Source organism: Misgurnus anguillicaudatus, chromosome 21 (assembly GCF_027580225.2).
Source record: "Misgurnus anguillicaudatus chromosome 21, ASM2758022v2, whole genome shotgun sequence".
NCBI classification, from domain to species: Eukaryota; Metazoa; Chordata; class Actinopteri; order Cypriniformes; family Cobitidae; genus Misgurnus; species Misgurnus anguillicaudatus.
In genome coordinates this window covers 52,602,344-52,627,080 of record NC_073357.2, presented here as the reverse complement: position 1 = coordinate 52,627,080, position 24,737 = coordinate 52,602,344, and the positions used below count along the sequence as shown (strand labels likewise).

Here is a 24,737-nt window from a genome sequence, read left to right as displayed (position 1 = left end):
TTCTTACACTGTAAAATATTTGCTGTAATTATGCAGCTGGTTGCCAGTAACTTACTGTAGAAGATAAAGACAAAAATGTTTCATGTTCATTTAACTTTGAACAAACTGTTGCCAGTAAATAACATAAATGTAAAATCTACAGTAAGTTACTGGCAGCTAGTTGCCAGTAATACCCAGTAATACTGTAATTATTACAGAATTTTTTTACAGTGTACTTTGCAGGTGTTTTTATGACTGAGAAGATCTGCATTCAGAAATTGCGTATTTCCATCGCAAAAATGTCAAGCTCTGGTCTGCCATCTCCATTTCTGACTGAAACTGTTCACGCATTGAGTGTATAATTCTACGTTAATACGTTCAGTTTAATGCAGTAGATTGTTTTTTACATCTTATTAATTAAACTGAAAAGTAACTCACATTACTTTAAAAAAAAGTAACTCAAATATTAATGTGTACATTTATAAAGTAATGTGTTACTTTACTAGTTACTTCAGAAAAGTTATATTATTACATAATGCACGTTACTTGTAATACGTTACCCCCAACACTGACAATGAGCAAAATCAGAAAATGGTTCTTGTATGGATGGTTCTTTGAGGAACCAAAAAATGGTTCTTTTATGGCATTGCTGTGAAGAACCTTTTTTTTTAAGTGTATATGATTTATAGGGCCTACTACACACTTCGGCAAATGTAGTTGGTGGGTCAATGACGTGACGTTGATTATTTTGTGTCTATATGGTTAAATATAAAAAGGTTAAAATTTCAAAATAAATTTGCAGATTACTTGCATACATTCTCTTTTTTGACCAGGACCAAGTCTAAAATTTCTGTTTTAATTTTGAAAGAATATTTGGGGGATAGTTGCAAAAATGTCAATGTGGTGTAACCGTTCTGTGTCAATTGTTGTAACTAGTATTTTTTTTAAATAAAAATATATTCATAAAAAATGTAGAATAAAAAAATAATCATCTAGTTTAGTGAAATATTATTTTTTCATTAATATCAATTCATAATTTGTCAAAGATTATTTAGAAAACAGAGCTGTTTTCCGCATATGTCAGGACAAATATTTTACAAAAACGTATTAAAATGTACATTAAGAAATAACTAATAAAATTATATTTTTTTTTAAAAAATTTGTGCTGGGCAAAGATATATATATTTATATTTATATATTTTTTAATTTATATATAATATAGAATAGATAAAAATATAATATAATAAAAATGTAAATGTTTCTTAAATACATACATAAATGTGTGTGTATTTATATATACATAATAATTACACACAGCACACACTCATATGTTATGCCAAAAATCACTTTTATTTTGTATGCGATTAATCATGATTAATCTTTGCCCAGCACTTTTTTTTTGATGATTACACTTACATGCCATTAAGGTGGATAAAATATTTAACTTTTCTCATTCTTTGCCGCAATTGACAATTACACCATTTGACATTTTTAGGTCCATTCAGTCTTAACTTTCATTAAAACGGTGCAAATGTAATTTTTTTTTGCATAAAATTAAAATAAATACACTATGTGCATTTAAATAAACCTGATGCGTGCTTTTAAAACAAGGTTTTTTTTAGATTTTTGAATTTCTCATCTTGCGAAACCATTTTTGTCACTGACCCTGGTCATTCAAACATAAAACAAATACAAAAACAGCTCAAAATGCTGCAAACGTACTTAAAAAAAAAAAACAATTCAATTGCACAAAAATGCTTAAGTTCACAGTGAAGCTACACTCCCACAGCCACACATCTCTGAAGACTTTGCTAAAGTGCCCTCCTTCAGATGCAACGGTCTGATGAATGAGTCAGGCTGTTGTCACATTAAACTTGCTATGCTCAATCTAATTATATAGCAAGTGCCTGGCACGGCTTCTCTTCGACACCTTTGAAGGGCACATCAAACAAACAAACCCACGGCTGGGCCAAGGAACCACCTGCACTCAGGTTAATAGGTGATGAAAGTAGAACTTTTCTTTCCTTACATCATTCTGCACCTTTAACTTTATGAGGAACGATAAAAAGAGGATGCACAAGTGTCTCAAGAGAGTCTGTAATCGCTGAAGGCTCTTTGTTGGAGCACTTCTGTGGCAAGAGGCCAACTTGGAGATCTGGAGATCTTCTAGAAGCTGCTATGGAACCTGAGACAGAGCTGACAGTGTGAGCAATGCAGGATTTGTAGTCCGAGGATCTCCTAAAAGGCCATGGAGGGAAATTCCTTGTACAAGAAGATGTGTAGGGGTAAGAGGATAAGAGCTCCGTTTATGACATCAAGAGCTTATTGTAAACATCTGTGAAGAGAATATAGGGACAAGCGAATACTGATAATTTAAAGGATTAATTCACTAGAAAATGAAACCTCTCATATTAAATCATATAAAATAACATAGGTCATTTGTATATGTATATGTATATGTATATGTATATATATATGTATATGTATATGTATATGTATATATATTTTAACTCTTTCCCCGCCATTGACGAGATATCTCGTCAATTAAGAGAAAACGCTTCCCTGCCAATGACGAGATTTTCCGTCTTTCCGCAATACCGCTATTATCCACCAATACTTTTTAAAACCGGAAGTATTGCCCTATGGCAAGCTGCTGCATGTCCGTGTCTGTTTTAAAGATCGCTTTGAATGGGATCTCTATGAAAAGTCCGTCACAAAAATGGAATTATCTCTGCTTTTTGCTCAAAATGTGGTGTTTTTGCAGAAACCTACCTAAGCTGATTACAAAAGAACTACTGAAGGTAGGATGAAACGTTTTTTTTTTTTTTGAAAGCAGAGGGTCTGATCTTTCATTTGGTATATTGTATGTTTATATACAGTTGTGTTCAAAATTATTCAACCCCAATTGAAATTGATTGTTTTGGCCGGTTTGACATTGATTTTGATCATTCAGTCATCCTGCTTACAATTACATCAAAGAGGCATGTGTAGGTAAGACAAATATAACATAACATTTATAATGAAATAACCACAAATGTCTTTTCTGTGCTCTCATCATTTTCAGTTTTATTCAACCCCCAAGTGACATTCAATCTTAGTACTTAGTACAACATCCTTTTACAGTTAAAACAGCTTTTAAACGTGAAGCATAGCTTGACACAAGTGTCTTGCAGCGATCTACGGGTATCTTCGCCCATTCATCATGGGCAAAAGCCTCCACTTCAGTCACATTCTTAGGCTTGCGCACTGCAACTGCTTTCTTTAAGTCCCACCAGAGGTTCTCAATCGGATTTAAGTCTGGTGACTGCGATGGCCACTTCAAAATGTTCCAGCCTTTTTTCTGCAACCATGCTCTAGTGGATTTGGAGGTATGCTTGGGATCCTTGTCCTGTTGAAAGGTCCAACGTCTCCCAAGCCTCAGGTTTGTGACGGACTGCAACACATTGTCATCCAATATCTCCTGGTACTGAAGAGAATTCATGGTACCTTGCATACGCAGAAGTTTCCCTGTACCTGCAGAAGCAAAATAGCCCCAAAGCATGATTGACCCCCCACCATGCTTCACAGTAGGCAAGGTGTTCTTTTCTTCATAGGCCTTGTTTTTCCTCCTCCAAACATAGCGTTGATCCATGAGCCCAAACAGTTCTAATTTTGTTTCATCAGTCCACAGAACACTATCCCAAAACTTCTGTGGTTTGTCCACATGACTTTTGGCATACTGCAGTCGACTGTTCTTATTCTTTGGAGACAGCAAGGGGGTGCGCCTGGGAGTTCTGGCATGGAGGCCTTCAGTACGCAGGGTGCGCCGTATTGTCTGAGCAGAAACTTCAGTACCCACATCTGACAAATCTTTTCTCAGTTCCTCAGCAGTCACACGGGGACTTTTTTCCACTCTACGCTTCAGATAGCGCACAGCAGTCGCAGTTAGCATCTTTTTTCTGCCACGACCAGGAAGCGTTTCAACAGTGCCCTTTGCCTTGAATTTGCGAATGATGCTTCCTATGGTGTCTCTTGGTATGTTTAACATCTTTGCAATCTTCTTATAGCCATTGCCCTTCCTGTGAAGATTAATCACCTCTTCTCTTGTCTTCCTGGACCATTCTTTTGACTTCACCATGTTTGTAACCACACCAGTAAATGTTTAGAAGGAGTTGAGTATCACAGTCATTTTAAAGCTGCCTAATTGGTGCTTATTAGGCTTTATTGCTGTTCCCTGACATCCACAGGTGTTTTCAATACCTGATTGAAAACACTTCAATGAACCTCTGTTCTTCAGAGTGGTAGTTCTTTAAGGGGTTGAATAATTGTGTCAATGAAGAATTCACAAAACAAACATTTACTACTATATTACAAAACCAATTGATGTCATTTTAGTTGCATATGGTTCTTTAAGAAGTCGTTGTAGGATTTCATTCTGAATACAATTACAAATGTACACTAAATTCCCTAAAACCCTTAACAGCATTGGGGGGTTGAATAATTTTGAACACAACTGTATTTGAAGTAGAAAATTTTCTGGAAGGCATTAAACTTTTGTGAAAATCATGAAAAATGCTGGCGGTGAAAGAGTTAACTAGATTTTAACTGCATTTCACTTCTTGCTTTAAATCCAATTCTATTTGACTACAATAAAATTAAATTATAAATGGCAATTTTAGATTAAAAAAGACCCTTATAAGGCATTTGATATCAAATATATACATATTTAAAATGCAATCAATGTGCTGATATTTATACACTTGTGCTAAACAAAACAGTGCTAAATAGCACTAAAAGTGGTTCTCTGGCTCACAATCATAGGGGGACCATTTTAGATACCATATAGCACCTATGCAGTACCTGTATTGTGCTTTATAAAACCATATCTGGTGCTATAGTGGTGCTATATCACCCCTGTATGGTTCTTCATATGTGTTTTATAGGTGCTATATAGCCCTAAAAATGGTTCCCCTATAATTACGAACTTTTAGTGATATTTATTTAGCACTATTTTTTTTGTATATCAACAACAGCATGAAAACAACTTGCAAAAAACCTGAGCTATAATTTAGGGTATATCATCTACTACATGTAAGTATAGATGGATTCTTCCTAAATCACCACCTTACATATATAGGCACATACAAAAATACAAATGCAAATTTAAACACTACATGTTCATAAACAAAACCACTTCCTTTTAACAACTTGGAAAAGTAAAATCCTATTTAGTCAGCAGAGATCTGACTGCACATGTCTGCTCCTTCTGTCTGGAAAATCACCTCATGAAAATCACTGACTCGAGAATGAATCACACCGATGCCAAAGTGCTGACAGCAGATGAAACAACCACTGCCACCACAAAATACACACAGCACACATAATGATGACCCATACCCTCCAGCCCGGCCTGTGGGTGGGTAGAAGCGTTGAGACTGTTCCAGAGTGACCAAAACAAGATCAGCCCCAAAATAGCACAAACTGAACTCCAAACAAATTAGTTTAGCAAAAGGGATATGTAGATAGAGAGTTTTAAGAGCCTCGCATTGAGAACGTGTCTGAATCAAACCAAAATTAGTATTTCACCCTAAAATGAAAATTGCACAAGGAATATTTAAACAAAGTATTTTCAGAGGAGAACAGACAATCATCTCTAAAAAAAAAGACTCTTTTTCTAAAAGAAAATCTTCATAATACTAAACTGTAAAAAAAAAAATGACATATCAGACCAATTTACTTTAAATTGTAAAGTATTTATGGTATAATTAAAGTATCACTGCACCTGCTAACCTGATATGGCAGGTATCACATGACCCACAGCATTAGGGGTGCAAGATAAATTAAAATCATCGAAATTTCAGAAATGTGCATGTCACAATATGCATAATGCAATGATTGACAATAGCCTCTTTCACACAGTAATTCTGGTAAATTACCATGAATTTACCAGAATTAATTTACCAGTAAATACAAAAATGTGCTGTTCACACACGCAGTGGCGTTCCGTTATTTTACCAGTAAGACATCATTCACACATCAGTATCAAAATACCGGTAAATTCGTTGAGAAAGCGGAAGTACCTGTAGCACGCGGCGAGCTCAGTGTTGTATTTGTAAACAATCCACGTCGTTCATAACCACGGTCCGTATTTTGTTGTTTTCACGTCTGAGGTAGACAGTCGCGAAGTTGCTCATGACCAAACAACATTCAATGAGACGACGTCAAACCGAAAATGCGTTTTTAACAACAGTTTGCACTTTAGGCTTCACAGAGGGCGTGCTAAGGACATCGGCAATTCGGCGGTAAGCTGTTTTAAACAACTTTGGTGAAGAAATGTGGACGTAAACTTCAGGTGTGCTCAACTTTCAAACAGCATGTGTTTGGAAACGTCAGTAAACAGTGCGGGGGTAAACGCGTCATCTGTATTAAAACACTATGATTGGCCCAAAGCTGTCAGCGCGGTCTGACGTCGTCCGTTCTAAATGCCGGTAATCCTATAATTTTCGTTCACACATAGCGCTTACCGGTAAATTACTGGTAATCTTACAACCTGTCTTACTGGTAAATTGGGAGCACTGATTTACCGGAAAGGTTCTGTTCACACATTATCTGTTAACTGCAATTTACCAGTAAATTACCAGTAAAGACGGTATGTGTGAAAGGGACTAATGACCACGTTCACATGCACCCTCGTAAAGAGATTATAATGGGATTTTGGCAATATTGCGATTATACTTTACCTCATGTAAAAATAATGGAATTAAAGGGACATTCCACTTTAAAAAAATACACATTTTCCAGCTCCCCTAGAGTTAAACATTTGATTTTTACAGTTTGGGAGCCATTCAGCTGATCTCCGGGTCTGGCGGTACCACTTTTAGTTAGCACAATCCATTGAATCGGATTAGACCATTAGCATCGCGCTAAAAAATAACCACAGAGTTTCGATATTTTTCCTATTTAAAACTTGACTCTTCTGTAGTTACATTGTGTACTAAAACTGAAGGAAAATTAAAAGTTGTGATTTTCTAGGCAGATATACTCTCATTCTGGCGTTTGTGTCCTGTTAAATGCAAATGAGCTGATGTTTGCACTAAATGGCAGTGTCGTGGATGGATAATGCCAATTAAGGGGCGGTATTATCCCCTTCTGACATCACAAGGGGAGCCAAATTTCAAGTACCTATTTTTTCACATGCTTGCAGTAAATGGTTTACCAAAACTAAGTCACTGGGTTGTTCTTTATCACATTTTCTAGGTTTATAGAAACACTGGGGACCCAATTATAGCACTTAAACATGGAAAAAGTCTGATTTTCATGATATGTCCCCTTTAACAAATGATTAATAAAATGTATAGGTATACAATTATATTTGACTTTTAAATTATTATTTTTCATATGTGACACTAAATCTTTTCTTTGGCAGGGCAAGTGAAAACCTGAACCACTGGCCCAACCGGGCAAGTATAAAAAATTATTTCCGTTGAGCCCTGTGTATGTTCGTCATTTGTGCTCTGCATTGGGCTATGTGTGAATAATAAGCATAATCATTTGCGAATAATCCAAAAATAAAAACTGAAGATTTAGCTCCAGTCATCTTACTGCGATTAAATATTTTCTTAAATTTTCTGCAGCCCTACACATTAAATAAGTATACTGAGTATATTGTGCGGCAATTATTGTAAACATGACTGTCTGACTTCTGTCGTGACCAATATACTGGAAAAACAGTCTCTGGCAAACAAACTGTGCGACTAACAGGATTCCTAAATTTCTGCTAACAGAATACAACTGTGGATGAATGATAATGCACAAAGATGCATTAGCAGACAACAAGTGGACCAAGATATGCTTTCAGTGACGTAAACACCCCTGAGCTCAATTACACTGAGAAATCTTCCCTAATTGCTGAAGACCAGAGAGCACATGACACCTAACAGTCTAAATGTCCTTCAATCGGGCTCTGAAAGGGAATTTTCTCCCAAAGATCCCCAGACCAATCCCAGACACATTTTCTGTGCATTTTTCTTAATCTGTGTGTGCATTCACTGTATACATTTATTTATCAGTATGTTCACTGGAATATAAAGATTAACATTCATATTATATACATAAATGCATATATGCATACAATATAGACATGCACAGATGAATATTGTGTCATCAATGCATACTGCATCTGCAAATAGAAAGAACTGCATAGAAATGTGTGAATTAAAACACAAGTCATGTACTATTGTGCAAAGTATAGTGAAAAGACTTGGTGGGAAAACTGTTCCTGGAACAGAGAGCGGAGAACAAGAGAGACTTTAAAGAGGCAAATAAACTTCTAATTCACATTCTGTTTACAAAATTGCGACAAAAGCCTACTACTTGTTGCTGAATCGGCATGTACCCATTTCAAAGAGCTCTGCCTCCATCAAAAGAAGAAAATCATAAAAATGATTCGACTCCTGCAGAGTAATAACATCCCACATATAGACCAAAGATGAATAGGTCCGATTGTTCAAATAATATAACATTGCACAGATTAAGTCGGCTTGCAGTGGGGGACCAACGGGGACGGAAACACGGGTTCAAAAAAAGCTCACTTAAAACAGTATGAGACCCCTGCTAATGCCAAACTTTTAAAACAGAGACAAATATCAGCGAAGGATTGTGAGAAATTCTGTTGGTGGCATTTTCGTTTTCAGAGTCTTTATGAAAGAGAAAATGAACACGAACTCTGTTTAAGAAGATAAACACACTTGGCATGAATGAGGTAGATGGCCAAGTTATTAGACATGAATAAACAAGAAACCCAAGAGCAAGAAATTTAAAGTCTATACAACCGCCTTGCTGAGAAAAGTCAAAAACCATATATCTGCTCCTTTGGGTGATTCTCACGAAAACTTGGTTTTAAAAATGTCAAGCATGAAAATGTAAAAATTGCTTAAATTGACTTTTTTTCCCACCAGACATTGAAAAACAAAGTCTGGAGTAAATGGGAACATTAATTTAAAAACTTTTACTTATCATTTAACACTTTTAGTGACATAATTAAAAAAATTTGTCCTAAAAAATCTCATTACCGCAACAGTCAGAAAACATCAACACTGACATATTTTCAAAATGACATGACAAACCTGAAAGAACATAATTTGGAGATTCTGCACATGCATTTAAAATCAAAGTATTATGCTTCTATTAATTCAATTAACATTTAATAAGCATCTGTTGCGGTAATGATAATCAAAATGTCATGTAAGCATTCTGACAAGACAATATTTCAAATTAACTGTAAAAAATGATCTTACCTGGTAGCCATCTTGAAGTAACTGGTCCATGTGCTTGGTCACTCAAAATCAAACTATATTAAAATTCTGTATGTGTGCTTAAACTGTTCTCAAAAAGTGTTGCGGAGGATGAGAACATCAGGCATGGACACATCATTTTCCTAATTTTTCTTCATTATTATTATACATGAATATTCAGTAAATATTTTTTCTGTCTTCTAAAGTAGTCTAGCAAAACATCCATTTATTTTTTTTCTTAATATTTTTGTGTTAATTTGATTAAATTACAACATAACGCATGTTCAAACACAGCCGGGCACATTGCGGTAATGAGAATTTCAGCAGAAAATGAGATAAAATTTCCAATTATAAATTCTTATGTTGAAATCACACATTGTGCAAGGTAGAACACAGTATTGTGTTAATTCTGATGCTTTTTAATGTTACTATATTACACATTTTAAAGCTAAAATCATTAGTGCCGTGGTGTTTCAATGGTTTCGTGAGAATCACCCCTTTACTGCACTTATTTTGACAAAACACGTGATGCACATGGTTCACATGACGCAACAAACACATATTTTGAAAACGTAAGCCACACATGACACTCCGAACACATATTTTGAATTAGCGCCCCTCGGATGAGCAGTCACAAGCCGCCACTGATGTCAGGTGAAGGACAATTTGGCATCCCAATTGAGCTAACCTGGATGTTTTTGGGCGGTGGGAGGAAATTACCCGGAGTAAATCCACCCTGACAAAGGGAGAACATGCAAACTCAGAAAGGCCACCTGACCCAGCCAGGGTTCTTGCTTCTTGCTGTGAGGTAACGGTGCTAATCCCTGAGGCACTGTGTGTTACCATGACTTTACTATAGTAAAAGTGTAGTAAGCATTTTTATCATACTGGCTGTCATTTGTTAAAACTATGGTTTACTGCATAAACTATGGCTTAACTATGGTTACTGTAGCAAAGCGATGCTGGTAACCATGGTTTAACTTAACCCTTTTTTATATTTGTAGTATAACCATTGTTAATCTATGTAAGGTTTTGATTATGAACAAATGGAAACATCTATGTGGGTGATTCTCGCGAAATTAGACTTATGAGGTGTCATGAAACATTTTGATAAAAAAGTAAATGCAAAGTAAGGGTATCAAAATAAGAAGCATACAGTTACAAACATCTCTTCATGTACTATTTTGCACATGATTTCAAATGACATCATACAAACCAATTTTTTTCCACATTTAAGGGGAAATTTTTCATTACCGCAATGTGTCCATGACTAGATTTGGGTTCTTAGTCATGGAAATATTTTTTAATTAAAAAATCTAAAAAATAAAAAGCTTCAGTGCATGTTATACTATAAACATTTACAGTAAAGAAATGTGGTATTTGGTAATTATTGGTAAATGTAGAGACAATAATAAGGAATATAAATGTGTCCAAGAAAAAAAATTCTCATTATCCGCAACAATTTTCAATCATTGTTTAAGCCCTCAATGAACTAACATTTTCAAAAAATAAAAAATGTTGGATGGAACATAATTGACTGTGACACTCAAGATGGCTACCAGGTAAGCAGTTCTTATTTTTTCCCTCCAGAAAAAAAGTTGTTACTTTTTAGTTCTCATTACCGAAAAAGTTGTTACTTTTTAGTTCTCATTACCGAAACATGAGTTTGTAAATGCATATATTTAATGTAATATCATGTTGCGGTAATGATAATTTTTGATAATGATAATCTAAAAACTGTAAATAATTCTATAGGAAATATTTTTTAAATCCTCTAAAAATAATGGTTATAGTAAGTTCAGACCTTAATCTTATATGTGCAAAAAATTGGCTTTAGGGGCTTTTTTAAAAAATCTGATGCTGGACACCTTTTAAAGCAACACTATGTAGTTTCCATGTAAAAATGACTTACAGCTCCCCCATGTGGTTGAAAAGCGCAACAGTGCCTGGTATCAGACACTCTTTGGCAGGCAGGGGGAGGGGCGGGGCTGTGTTTCCTACCCTCCACCACCAATTTCAGAGTGTGCTTGTAGCAGCTAGGAGGCTGCTCAGGTTGCAGCAACAGTACAATTTGTCCAGTTAAAAGTTGTTCTATCACTGAAATAATTTTAGAGACATTATTTAAAGGTCAAAAAACTACATAGTGTTGCTTTAAGTCTGGATTTCGTGAGAATCACCCATTTGTATTTTTTATAAACATCACATACAACCCTGTCCCTGGGAACACACATACTGTTAAAACCTATACTGTATACCTTGTAATGTACAGTAAGTTGCTTAGGATAAAAGTGTATGTCAATGCATAAATAAATAAACAAACGCCATGTGTGTAGCTAGCTGTATAACAAATGTTAGTTGTTCATTAAATGTCATTCAAATGCATATCAAATGCATGTCACAAGTTAAAAATACATGTGTTGACACTAGTAGACAATGGTGTTACTTCCTTTATGTCAAAGAAACAACACTCTAAAAAATGTTGGGTTACGACCCACTGGGTTGTAATTGAACCTATGCAAGGTATTTCCAACCCAAAATGCTGGGTTGTTTTAACCCAGTGTTGAGTCAAATAAGCATTTTCTGGGTTGATATAAACCAATGGCCGGGTTTGTCCCTTTTTGACTCAACGCTGGGTTGAAAATAACCTAGCATTTTTTAAAGTGTAGTTTGCACCAAATACAGTATCACTGTTGGAGAAAGTTCCATTATTGCATTACTTCTACAAAAAAAAATAATAATAATAATTTATACATGAAATGAAATGACATAAAAGTGAGTATTTATGCAGATGGATTTTGTTTTTGTTTTGGTTGTGCTATTGCTGTACGAGTAGAAATACGTTTGCATTTACTCTAGTCAGGTCTCAGCTCACAGGTTCTCTGTCTACTTCCTAAGCATTCGACCTGAAAAGTTAAGGCTCCTCGCAGATCAATACCTCATTAGTGGCTAAATCCAGCACCACAGATGATTTATTTTTGTAAAGCCACAGCAATGGCCTGCAATTCCTGCATCCAGCAGGATTTCAGTTTTAAAAGGACAGTTCCAAAGAAACACCCAACCACACAGGGAGGATCCAGTCCAGAACTCACGCCAGGTCTCAGGGTCTGTTTTTACCTCATCGTGGCTTTTAAAGGGATAGTTCACCCAAAAATTACAATTCTGTCATTATTCGCTCACCCTCATGCTGTGTAAACCCAGACCAGTGTGACGACTCTTTTTGTGTTGTACAGAAACAAGCATGAGGCTGACAGCCTCTCTCACTTTCAATGCTTGACGTTAAAACATAGCATTGATGTTTTCTAGTGTTCCTCAGATGAGAAAGTTAAATGGGCTTTAAATGATACAAAGATGAGTACATGATGACATTTTTGGGTAGACTATCCCATTCACTAAGCATTTTGCAATGTTCACTCCCTAAAACCACAGCAGGATTTCTAAATGAGGGCGAGGACTTAGGAAATTAACGCATTTGTTTTCATTGAAAACATACTGTTGTCATCAGATACTCAGAAATAAGCAAATGCATGCAAGTAAAGGAACACATTGCACTGTAATAATGGCATGTCACCACCCAACAATAACCAGACGACTGTTATCCTGTCACATACGAAAGAGTACTATGGTGGTATATAAGTGCCAGAATAAGCCAGATCCATCACCGAATTCAGATTTTACTATATAGCCCACCTAATTCTCTTTTTAAAGACATTTATGTATACAAACTGATGTATTATATGAACAGTTTATTCAAATTTACCACATTTTAAGTAAAACTTTATAATAAGTTGGAATTAGTAAACATTTGTATGCATTAACTAACATTAATTCTTGTTAATGTTAGTTAATTAAAATACTACACTGCAAAAAAATGATTTTAAAGAAAAAAATTCTTAGTATTATTGTCTTGTTTTCAGTAAAAATATTAAAACAATTCTTAAATTAAGATGCTTTTTCTTAATGAGCGAAACTACCCAAGAAAATAAGTCTAGTTTTTAGACAAAAATTATCAAATTTAAGTGATTTTGTGCATAAAATAAGCAAAACATCTGGCAATGGGGTAAGCAATTTTTTCTTGAATTTTTCTTGATTTTAGTGTTTAAGAAAAAAAATGGCTTACCCCATTGGCAGATTTTTTTGCTTGTTTTATGCACAAAATCACTTAAATTTGATATGTTTGGTCTAAAAACTAGACTTATTTTTTGGGATCGTTTTGCCCATTAAGAAAACGAATCTTAATTTAAGAATTTTTTTATATTTTTTACTGAAATCAAGACAAAAAAACTAAGTAAAATCTTTCTTGAAAGTCATTTTTTGCGGTGTAGTGTATTAAAAATTACCTTCTTACTTAGTATTTTTGCCTTATTTGAAGTACAAAACGACTTAAGAAAATAAGTCTAGTTTTTAGACAAAAAAAACCTTGAAATAAGTTTACTCTTTTCTTAAACACTTAATTCAAGAAAACATTTCTCACCCTACTGGCAGATATTTTTGCTTGTTTTAAGCACAAATTCACTTAAATTTTATATTATATTTTGCGGTGCAAGTTCTTTTATAGCTAATTTTTTACTTAGTATTTTTGCCTTATTTTAAGAACAAATGTCAAAAAATTATTTTTCTTGATGAGCAAATTTACCTTGAAAAAAGTGTAGTTTTTAGACAAAAAATATCAAATTTAAGTGAATTTTGTTTGCTTGTTTTAAGCACAAATGTACTTACATTTTAGACTTATTTGCTTAGGTCATTTTGCAAATCAAGAAAATACTTTTAGATATTTTTACTAAAAACAAGACAAAAATACTAAGAAAGAAAGTCATTTTTGCAGTGTAATTGTTAACACATACAACCTTATTGTAAAGCGTTACTGAATTTTATCAATTTACTCAACCTCATGCAATCCAAATAGATTTGATTTCTTCTGTTAAACACAATTTAATAATTTTGTATTAAAATGCTGTAATGTTATCTTCATATAAGGCTTTATATAAGGCCAACATGCCAAACTCTCCACAGGTAATTCAGCATATTCGTTTACATCTATACAGTCTATGTTGTAAAGTTTTATAGTTACTTGGCTAACTATAGCATGATTATGCATAACACTTGTTAGTGTAAACACGCATGTGGTTTAATGTGTTCGAACAGCCACACGCCGTCTCTCCGCCCATTTATGTAATCTGAGGTACTGAGATAAATGTTTTTCATCTTTTCTGACCTCTAGCACAAACACACGGTGACAGCCCTATTTTTAGCCTTTCATTGATAAATCTGATCTGCGCGTCTTTCGTTTCATTTTACAAGCGTGTGAAAGTTGAGCGATCTTATTTCACCAATATCAGAGAAAGCTCTTACATATACACGGACATGTAACGTTTACTTAAAACATAAGCATTGGACTCTGACATAATATTAGTTTGCATTCTTTTAAACCCCACATTACTTCCGCTCATGATTAAATGACAGGAGAGGGACTCGTCCACAGACCATCCCCTCAATAATCTGGAGAGAAGCGGTCGAAAATGGACAAAAAGAGACGGATTTAAATACCAAGTGTAAACGTGATGTGTCTCTCTCGTCCACTTGTGATCCGATCGATGAAAACACATCTTAATACCAAGTGTAACAGCCCCTGGGATATTTTTCCTTGTGTGGATGAAAAAGGAGTGTCTAAGCTACGTTTATGGATGTATGTGATTTTAAGCGGACATATCATGAAAACGCCACAATGCTACCATTAGATTTTGTTGTTTTTGCAATGTTATAGTGATCATATATAATTATTTCTCAGTCTCTTTATTAGAATACAACCAGAAAATACAGGAAATGTGTATATAGTATTAAAAACTGTATAAAAGTATAAGCTGAAGAGTCAAGTATTTTGGGTAAACTCCCCTTCTGCTTGAGCAATAGCAGGCAGCTGCAGGATTAAATCCTAATTTCTAATTCTAATCAAATGAGTTCAAGACTTCAGTCCCCTCAAAAAAGCTCAAGATGTGTTTCGTGCCTAAAGAGGTCACACTAAATACTGACTGATGCCTGAAGACGACATTTAGTTCTGAAAATTGTTTTTAATTTTGTTTACATATTTCCTGTATTTTCTGTTTGTATCTTAAAAAAAAGAGTGACAAATAAATTTGGATGGACATTAAAACTTTGCTAAAACAACAAAGCTGGTGATGGTGGCCTTTTGACTTTTGCACAGAACTGTTTATCTTGTAAAATTATTAATTTGTGTTCAACCACAGAAATAAGCCATATACTGTACATCTGGGATGGCATAAGGATAAGTAAATTATGAATTTTCACAATATTCATATTTGGGTGAACCTTTCCTTTAATATCAACAACAATATTAACATGCCCACATACAAATGGTAATAGGTTATAACCATAAAGGCCATAGTATTTAAACGCTACTCCAAACTCCAAATTTCTCCAAACAAACTTATTTTCTTATTTCTCCAAACACACTTTTTCTTAAACCTAAACCATTCGAAAGTAAGATGAAAAACATGAGCTATTTCAAAAAGCATGCGCCAGTATTTCTTCATCATCATACACCCTGTACTGAGTTCATCCTTGTGTTTGTTTTTATAAATTACCAAAATGAGCAGCCAAAACTCCTATAGCCTGAGCAGCATAATAAACCTTCAGCCTGAAGTCTCTCTCTCTCCATCTCTTTTCTCTCTCGTTCTATCAAGGCACTTCTAAGGCTACTTAAACCGAGTGCACCGAAAACAGAAACCACCAGCCAATAATATGCTTTTACCTTAAAACACCCAACAAACATCATTCCTAAAGCTAGATATTCCTCAGATGTGGCATTTATGTTTGTCCATTCACAGCGCAGGTGGATTAAAGTAGCACTGACTCAGGTGTACAGACATGTGTAACCGGCCCTATTTGAACCCGCCCCGAGCGGGGTTATAACCGGTGATAGGTCCAGCATGGGAGTCGGGCACTCTAACAAGGAGGGTAAAGGCCACGGCCTTCAGCGACTGTTGCTAGAGCACCTCTTGAGGTTGTGGATTGAGGTTTATTCAATGCACAGGTCTCACACTGCACTCTAAAAAATGATGTGTTGGATTTACTTAAAATATATATGCACCATTTTTGCAGCACACTTTTTAAGTATTCCCAACTTTGATAGTTTTACTTAAAATTAACAAGAAAACCTGTGTTTTATGTACTTAAATTTTTAAGTAAAGAATGTTGATGAACTCAAATATTTAAGTTCATATAACACACATTTTCTTGTTTATTTTAAGTAAAATTATTCCAAGTTGGGATTACTTAAAAAGTGTGATGCAAAAATGGTGCATATATATTTTAAGTAAATCCAACACATATTTTAGAGCGAAGTTGGAGCAATTTAGTATACCCAATAATCTGCATGTTTTGGACTGTGGTAGTGTACACAGAAAGGTCTGCTGAACAAAGTCTTTGTCTGACTTAGCTCTTGCTTAAATCAGAGACCTTTTTGCTGTGAGGAAATAAATATGCGCGCTAACCCACTGTGTTGCCCTCTACATTGAGCACACACTTCTCAATCATGGTAACAATGAACAAACATAATTTTTTCAAAATAACTCTAAATACAACATATAACTAACATTAACAACATATCAACATAAATAAACCCAGCAAACATTAAAACAGTCATCTTTTTTAGTAAATATTAACCAAACAAGTGAACATGTCGCAATGCATGCTGGGAACTATTCAGACCGTTGTTTTTTTTTTTAAATTGCTTGTTCAGATTACTAAATTTGGCAAGTTGGGTAAACAAATTGGACAAAAACTTAAAACTCCAGTCAACAAATGATATTTGTTAGCAGGATGCTTATGCTTATTTCATTCAGTGAACACAAATTAATGAACTGATGCCCTTCAACAAGGAAAAACTTTGTTTTTTGTTAAAATAACATTTTGAAGTTGGATTTTTTTACAGGGCATGTGCTTAACAAAATGGCTACGACAGATGTCATAATTTTTGGCTGGAAAGGCATCATGGGAAATCACGTGGCTCTATAGTTACTTAAAATGTTATGCTAGATTTACTTAATTTTGATGCAATTGTTATAGTAGTTAGCATTACTTATGTTTTTTCATTTTATTTTTGAATACATTTAAGTTCACCTGGTAACTTACATTTTTGTGTTATACATACTAAATATGTTAAGTAGAGGTTGAAAAGTTATAAATACTAAGTTTTCTGTGTTTAATCCAATTACTTTCATAAGTTATGGTTGTTCAGCCAACGAATCGTTTTTTAGAGTGTGGGTAACACCTAAAAATGTACGTTTATTTAACTTAAATTTTCACTTTAGTTTTTTATGTGTTACCAATTGAAGTAACTTTTTAAGTTGAACTAACTGGCTTCCGTAATACGGGTGATTCTCACGAAACCATTGAAACACCACGGCACTAATGATTTTAGCTTTAAAATGTGTAATATAGTAACATTAAAAAGCATCAGAATTAACACAATACTGTGTTCTAACCTTGCACAATGTGTGATTTCAACATAAGAATTTATAATTGTAAATTTTATCTCATTTTCTGCTGAAATTCTCATTACCGCAATGTGTCCGGCTGTGTTTGAACATGCGTTATGTTGTAATTTAATCAAATTAACACAAAAATATTAAGAAAAAAAATAAATGGATGTTTTGCTAGACTACTTTAGATGACAGAAAAAATATTTACTGAATATTCATGTATAATAATAATGAAGAAAAATTAGGAAAATGATGTGTCCATGCCTGATGTTCTCATCCTCCGCAACACTTTTTGAGAACAGTTTAAGCACACATACAGAATTTTAATAAAGTTTGATTTTGAGTGACCAAGCACATGGACCAGTTACTTCAAGATGGCTACCAGGTAAGATAATTTTTTTACAGTTAATTTGAAATATTGTCTTGTCAGAATGCTTACACGACATTTTGATTATCATTACCGCAACAGATGCTTATTAAATGTTAATTTAATTAATAGAAGCATAACACTTTGATTTTAAATGCATGTGCAGAATCTCCAAATTATGTTCTTTCAGGTTTGTCATGTCATTTTGAAAATATGTCAGTGTTGATGTTTTCTGACTGTTGCAGTAATGAGATTTTTTAGGACTCATTTTTTAAATTATGTTATAAAAAGTGTTAAATGATAAGTAAAAGTTTTTAAATTAATGTTCCCATTTACTTCAGACTTTGTTTTTCAATGTCTGGTGGGAAAAAAAGTAAATTTAAGCAATTTTTACATTTTCTTGACATTTTTAAAACCAAGTTTTCGTGAGAATCACCCATACCCACCCCCCGAACCTCAAAAATCCCATCCGGGTCATGGCACCACTGTAACCGGCTATTCACACACCCATCCCAACTGGGATTCGAACCAGCAATCAGTCCGGCATGGGAGTCGGACGCTCTCACAAGGACTCTAAAGGCCACAATATTTAGCATTTCTAGCTAGAGGACCTCTTAAGGTTGGGAAGGCTTACTCAAATCACAGCTTTTACACACTAGCTGGCCTCCACTACACGAGTTTAATGAGTTTAATACATATTATCATTTTATCATCCTACAACATTAACACACACATCGCACACAACACTTATATCAGTTTTAATAAGAGCACTACTATAAAACACTATAATAATCACATTTCCATTCACATCAGCATATTACTAACTTAAACATAACCAATAACCCCATGCCTTGCGGAAATCAACCTAGATCCCATAATACACAACATTATACACACAATATACAACATTAACGCAAAAAACACAATCTGCTTTATTGACAATTAAATTGAAATGATTGCATAATGACTTGCTTCACTAAAATAATATGACATGACATAATGGAGATGAGCTCAATGATGGCAGACCAGCACAAACATAACGCTAACATTAACATACTATTTAAAACCAATAATAAAGACAATTACACAGATTTAATGGCCCATCCGCAAAGAGATACAATTAACATATTAAAACCTTCATGAGGCAAATTTAAACTCCTCTCAACATCTCAGATTTTCTGTCTGCCATCTATACAAATCTAAATATGTTTACAGTTTAATTTGATACAAAACATACTGTTCAAATCCATTTTGGTCTTTTCAGAAAATATATAATTTTATTTTGGGTGAACTGTCCCTTTAAGATCACATACAATGCGTTCAATATGAGAAGCGCATTAACCACCTGCAGTCACGCTAACAGCGTCATTACCACAAATTAAGTCTGACTTACTCACATAAAAGCAGAAAGAGTTCACCGTATCATCTGACCGGTTTCAAAAGCAATGCATTTTGTTACACCACATACGCAGCCCTGCAACGTAAAACAATAACAATTGACAAATCGATAGCTCGCATCAGGAAATCAATGCAACAATGTGACTGAGCACCATTACAACACTCCCATATCGATCGTCTCCCTCACCTCCGAGATTCAGGAATGGGTGTTCGGAGGTTTGAGGGCACCTTACTTTATTCTGCTACGTCTCACCTGTCCCCAGAGTCACAGAATACAAATGAGAAGGATACAGGTCGTTCGTTCAGTCTCCGCAGCTATATATCAGGCGGACGTGCTGGACTGCGACTCACCGGTACGGCCCTGACAGGACCTGAGGATGAAAAATGTTGTGTCCCTGTGCGGCCCTGACATTAGGCATTTACTTACTGCCCTGGACCGAGGGGGGCTGCGGGTTACTGGTGTTTGCATTTGACGCTCACTGTGGGAAGGACAATGGGGAGGACTCGCAATGTAAAATTACCATGTTGATGTATAGCTAAAATAATCTGGATTTAATTATAAATGTCTGGGTTCATAGTATGGGCCGGTTACTGGTTTCAAGGTATAAAGAGGTCTTAATGCTCAATTCAGATTTTTTGCACTGTTGCACAATATCATTTAAAGGGGACATTTCACAAGCCTTTTTTAAGATGTCAAAAAAATCTTTGTACCCCATATGTGAAGTTTTAGCTCAAAATATCATATAGATAATTTATTATAACATGTTAAAATTGTCACTTTGTAGGTGTGTGCAAAAATGGTGTGTTTGGGGTGTGTCCTTTAACATGCAAATGAGCTGATCTCTGTACTAAATGGCAGTGCCGTTGTTGGATAGTGCAAATTAAGGGGAGGTATTTTACCCTTTAAAATCTCATAGATTCCTTTATATTTCAAATGCCGGTCCGATATTGATCCTTGTTTTATTACGAGCACGGTCGCTTTCTATCTTTGCTTCCTTCTTTTTATTGGTTGTTTTCCTAGCTCTGGTTGTTAACCGAGGAATCGGAAGTTTGTTTGTGAATGTTCTCTCCGCCATCACGCTGCGTTCAATCCAACACACCTGTGAACTTCAGGCGGATGCATGTGATATTGTAATGTGTGCGAGGGGTAGGGGGGATCTGTGGGGCGTGCAGGAACTGTGATTGACAGGCAGATTTTACGCAGCCCTGCGCTGATTGGACCAAATGAACCGGGAGCAGTGTTGGGAACGTTACTTTAAAAAAGTAATTAGTTATAGTTACTAATTACTTCTCACAAATAGTAACTGAGTGTTTGCTGCGCGATGACCGGGCTGCCTGTAAGTGCTTCGTTTGAGATGGGGTACAGCAGCCGCTGCTCGTTGAGAAGAGAGAACGGCGCGTGTTTTCAGGTCAGTCTACAAAAGTCTCCAACCACGTCAGAAAAGATAGCTAGATTTGTCCTATAAAGTCGCTTTTTTGAAATAAAGTCGCTAAAGTGATAAAAAGTTGCTAAATCTAGCGACAAAGTGACCAAGTTGCTCAGACTTTTTTTACACTGTTCGGAGTCGGACTGTGCGTGTGTGAACTCTGCCTCTGGTTGGCTAACGATGGAAGTTAACTTCCATGTGGTTGTGCCACCCCCTCTAACACACACACACCAATCATCATCAGTTATGTTTCACCCAACACACACACAAGAGAAAACAGTGTTTGGCTGAGAGAGCGAGCCTACACGGTTGAAAATCACTTCAGTAAGATCAATTTTAGTAATGCGCAGCATTTTAATGTCAGTAAAGATAACGGCGTTATAACAGGGGAAATAACCATGTCATCCAAAATATTGATGTCTTTCTTTGTTTAAGTTATGTTTTTTGAGGAAAACATTCAGGGTTTTTCAACACTTATTAGTTTAAAATTGCAGGTTTACCTGTAAATGTTCTCGTATGAGGCATAAGGGTCTTATCTAGCGAAACGATTGTCATTTTTGGCAAGAAAAATAAAAAATATGCTATTTTTAAACCACAACTTCTCGTCTATCTCCGGTCATGTGACGCGCCAGCGCAACCTCACGCAATACGTCATCACGTCAATAGGTCACGGATGACGTATGTGAAACTACGCCTGTGTTTACAAGTGTGGAGAAAGAAGACCGTTCCGACGTTGTTGTATGTGGAATGATACTAATTAATGTCTTTGTGTCAGTTTATTGTTTAAAATGATCCGCAAATATGCGTTTCATATATGTAACACGTGACCTCTCTACGTCATTACGCAATTGTGAGGTCGCACTGACACGTCACACAGCCGGAGATAGACGAGAAGTTGTGGCTTAAAAGTGCATATTTTTTATTTTCTTGCCAAAAATGACAATCGTTTCGCTAGATAAGACCCTTATACCTCTTTTGAGATCGTTTAGAGTCCTGCAATTTTAAACTGCATTAAAACTGTTACGTGTTGGGGTCCATTAAAGTCCATTAAAATGAGAAAAATCCTGGAATGTTTTCATCAAAAAACATAATTTCTTCTCGACTGAACAAAGAAAGACATCAACATTTTGGATGACATGGTGGTGAGTAAATTATCTGGATTTTTTTTTAAGAAAATGGACTAATCCTTCAAGTCATGTAATTTATTTGATGTTTACATTTAAAATATATTTTTGAAAGATATTATAATGTAATTTTTTTTTGTACATGGCATACATGTTGTGTTGCTTAAAAAGTTGTTTAAAATAACACACTAGTTTTGCAATGGCAATACCTTAAAACCATGGTATTTTTGCTTAAGGTTATTATACTAGCAATACATTTTTACTGTTAAAGCACCAACCACAGTATTACTCCCAATGCCGTCATTGCACCACCACATGGTACCACTACATTACTTTTATCAAATGAAACAAAAAAGATAGTTGAGACTTGAATTCTGAATGCAACTCTGCAAACCGAAACAACCAATCATGCCATCAAGAGAAGGTTCCTATATGATGGCCTACTGGAACAAAGGCATAATTGGCATCTTTTGTGTGACTCGAGAGAAAAAGCTGGAAACAGACACAATCCCATCAACGCTGATGTTGACACACACTGTCGCCTGACACTAGAAAAGCCATTATTTAACGCTGTCATTTCAAAGAGTGAATAGGAAAGGGGATGCATACGAAAATGCACCAGCGCAGAGTGGGCGGCAGCTATAATGTGCCCTTACAGTAATAGCAGACTACACCCAGTCCTACTGCAGATGGCATCCAGAAATAATCCACAAGCGCCGTCTCACACAGATATGGAACAAGACTGCCGATCTGGTGGACTCAAAGTAAAGGCGATAGATTGTTCAAAGAATTGCGGGATTTGGACGGGGTCAATAGCAGTGCCAACATTCAGAATGAAGTTGCATAAAGAGGCAGAACTCACCACTATAGAAGCGGATCATGCAGCTGAGATCCGAATTGGCCGCTTCCTGCTGGACCCGAAGTGGGTCGTCATAACCCATAGCAGTCAGGTAGTCATAAACCATCTGAAGAGGACGTTCAGAAGGGTCCAACCTCCTATACAAAGAGTAAGAGAAAAGACTCTTTAAATGTATATACTTAAAATCAGAAATGAACGAGTCACATTAATAACCAGTTTTGTATATAATGACAAATACACACTTTAGACATGAAGTAACATTCAAAAGTTTGGAAATTCTTGACTAAATGCTTCTTATGATCTTAAAAATCTTTTAATTTAAGGGTAAATGTTTAAAGGAAAACATTCCAAGGTTTTTCTTTATATTAATCGACTTGAGTGGATCTCAAGAGTTTTAATGCAGTTTAAAATTGCAGTTTCAATGCAACTTCAAAGGGCTCTAAATCCCAACCGAGGCATAATGCTGCATTCACACCAGCCGCGGTAGAGGCGTCAAGCGTGAGTGATTTCAATGTTAGGTCAATGTGAAGACGCGTTGACGCGCGTCTGGAGGTCTCGCGCCTCGAATGAGGCATTTAGCGCGCCATGGTAGACCCGATTCCGGCTAATTCGCGCGTCTAAAATACGTGCCACGTTAACCAATCCGGAGCTTGCTGTAGTAGTGACGTGATTACAAGAAGCGAGCAGAGTTGCAGAAGCCCCTCCCATGATGCGAATTTCCGCGTTTATGTCTCGATGACTAGAATTTCACGCGAATGAAACGAGTAAACTCAAAATGTTAAAGCGGCAAACTAGACGCGGAAGACGCGAATTTGACGCCTCAAACGCGGCGGTGTGAACCCACAGTAAGGGTATTATCGAGCCAAACGATTGTCATTTTCGCCCAAAAAATACCTACTTTTAAACCACAGCTTCTCAGCTTGCACTAGCCGTGTGAAGCATCAGCGCGACCTTACGTATTATGTAATCACGTCGAAAGGTCATTTAAAGTGCACCTATTTCTTTGCTAAAAAACATTATTTTGTGTATTTTGTACAATGTGCTCACGTGGTTTATGGTAAAAAAAACACATTATTTTCCACATACTGACATTTTTGTAGCTCCAGATTTCACTCTCTTCCTGAAACGCACGGATTTGAAAGGCTCTGTGTCCCTGATTGGCCAGCTAATCTGTACGTTGAGATTGGCCTGAATACCTCTGAGGTCAGCCAAAAATCGTTACCATGTTTGAAAGATTCGGTCACAATGCAATGCTAAGAGGAATAAACTTACAGGCTGTGAGTCCGATGCGGGAGGAATTATGATAATGTCAGTCTTCTCTACTTCACCAATCACAGGAAGTAAACTGTTGCCTACAATCCGTGTGTTTGTTGTAGTCCAAAAAAAGAGATTTACGTTGGAGACGATAACTCGCATCATTGTTTACTTAGGGGTTTGTACCTTTTGCATATCGTTAACATGTACTAATACACACTTACACACCAAAGGAAATTTAAAAACGTGAATCGGACAATAGGTGCTCTTTAAATGTTTGAAATTACTTTTGTAAAAAAAAAAGAAACTAAAACTTTTATTTCAAAACTTTTACATTCCAAAGCTGATATGATTGGGCCCCGAACATGTGCAAGTATACCAGCTTTTAACAGGCATGACAACACAGGTGTTTCAATTTAGGATCAGACACATCATCCTGACAAGCATCTCCCTCAGAATTTGGTTTTCTCCCAAAAAGCCAGCCAGAAAATATATCCTAATCCACAGGGATCAGATCAAGCCCAGCTCCAGACTTCGGCAGTCATTAAAGAGCTTCTGA

The 24,737-nt window shown here is 35.8% G+C and overlaps 1 protein-coding gene across 1 annotated transcript in view; it reads right to left on the bottom strand.

Annotated features, from left to right (window-relative positions):
• phlpp2 (PH domain and leucine rich repeat protein phosphatase 2) overlaps positions 1-24,737 on the bottom strand; it is a 90,478-nt gene that overhangs the window by 54,315 nt on the left and 11,426 nt on the right. The window contains exon 3 of the mRNA XM_055212943.2: positions 22,928-23,061. Within this exon, the coding sequence (XP_055068918.2) occupies positions 22,928-23,061 (134 nt within the window). The remainder of the gene's footprint in view (positions 1-22,927; positions 23,062-24,737) is intronic.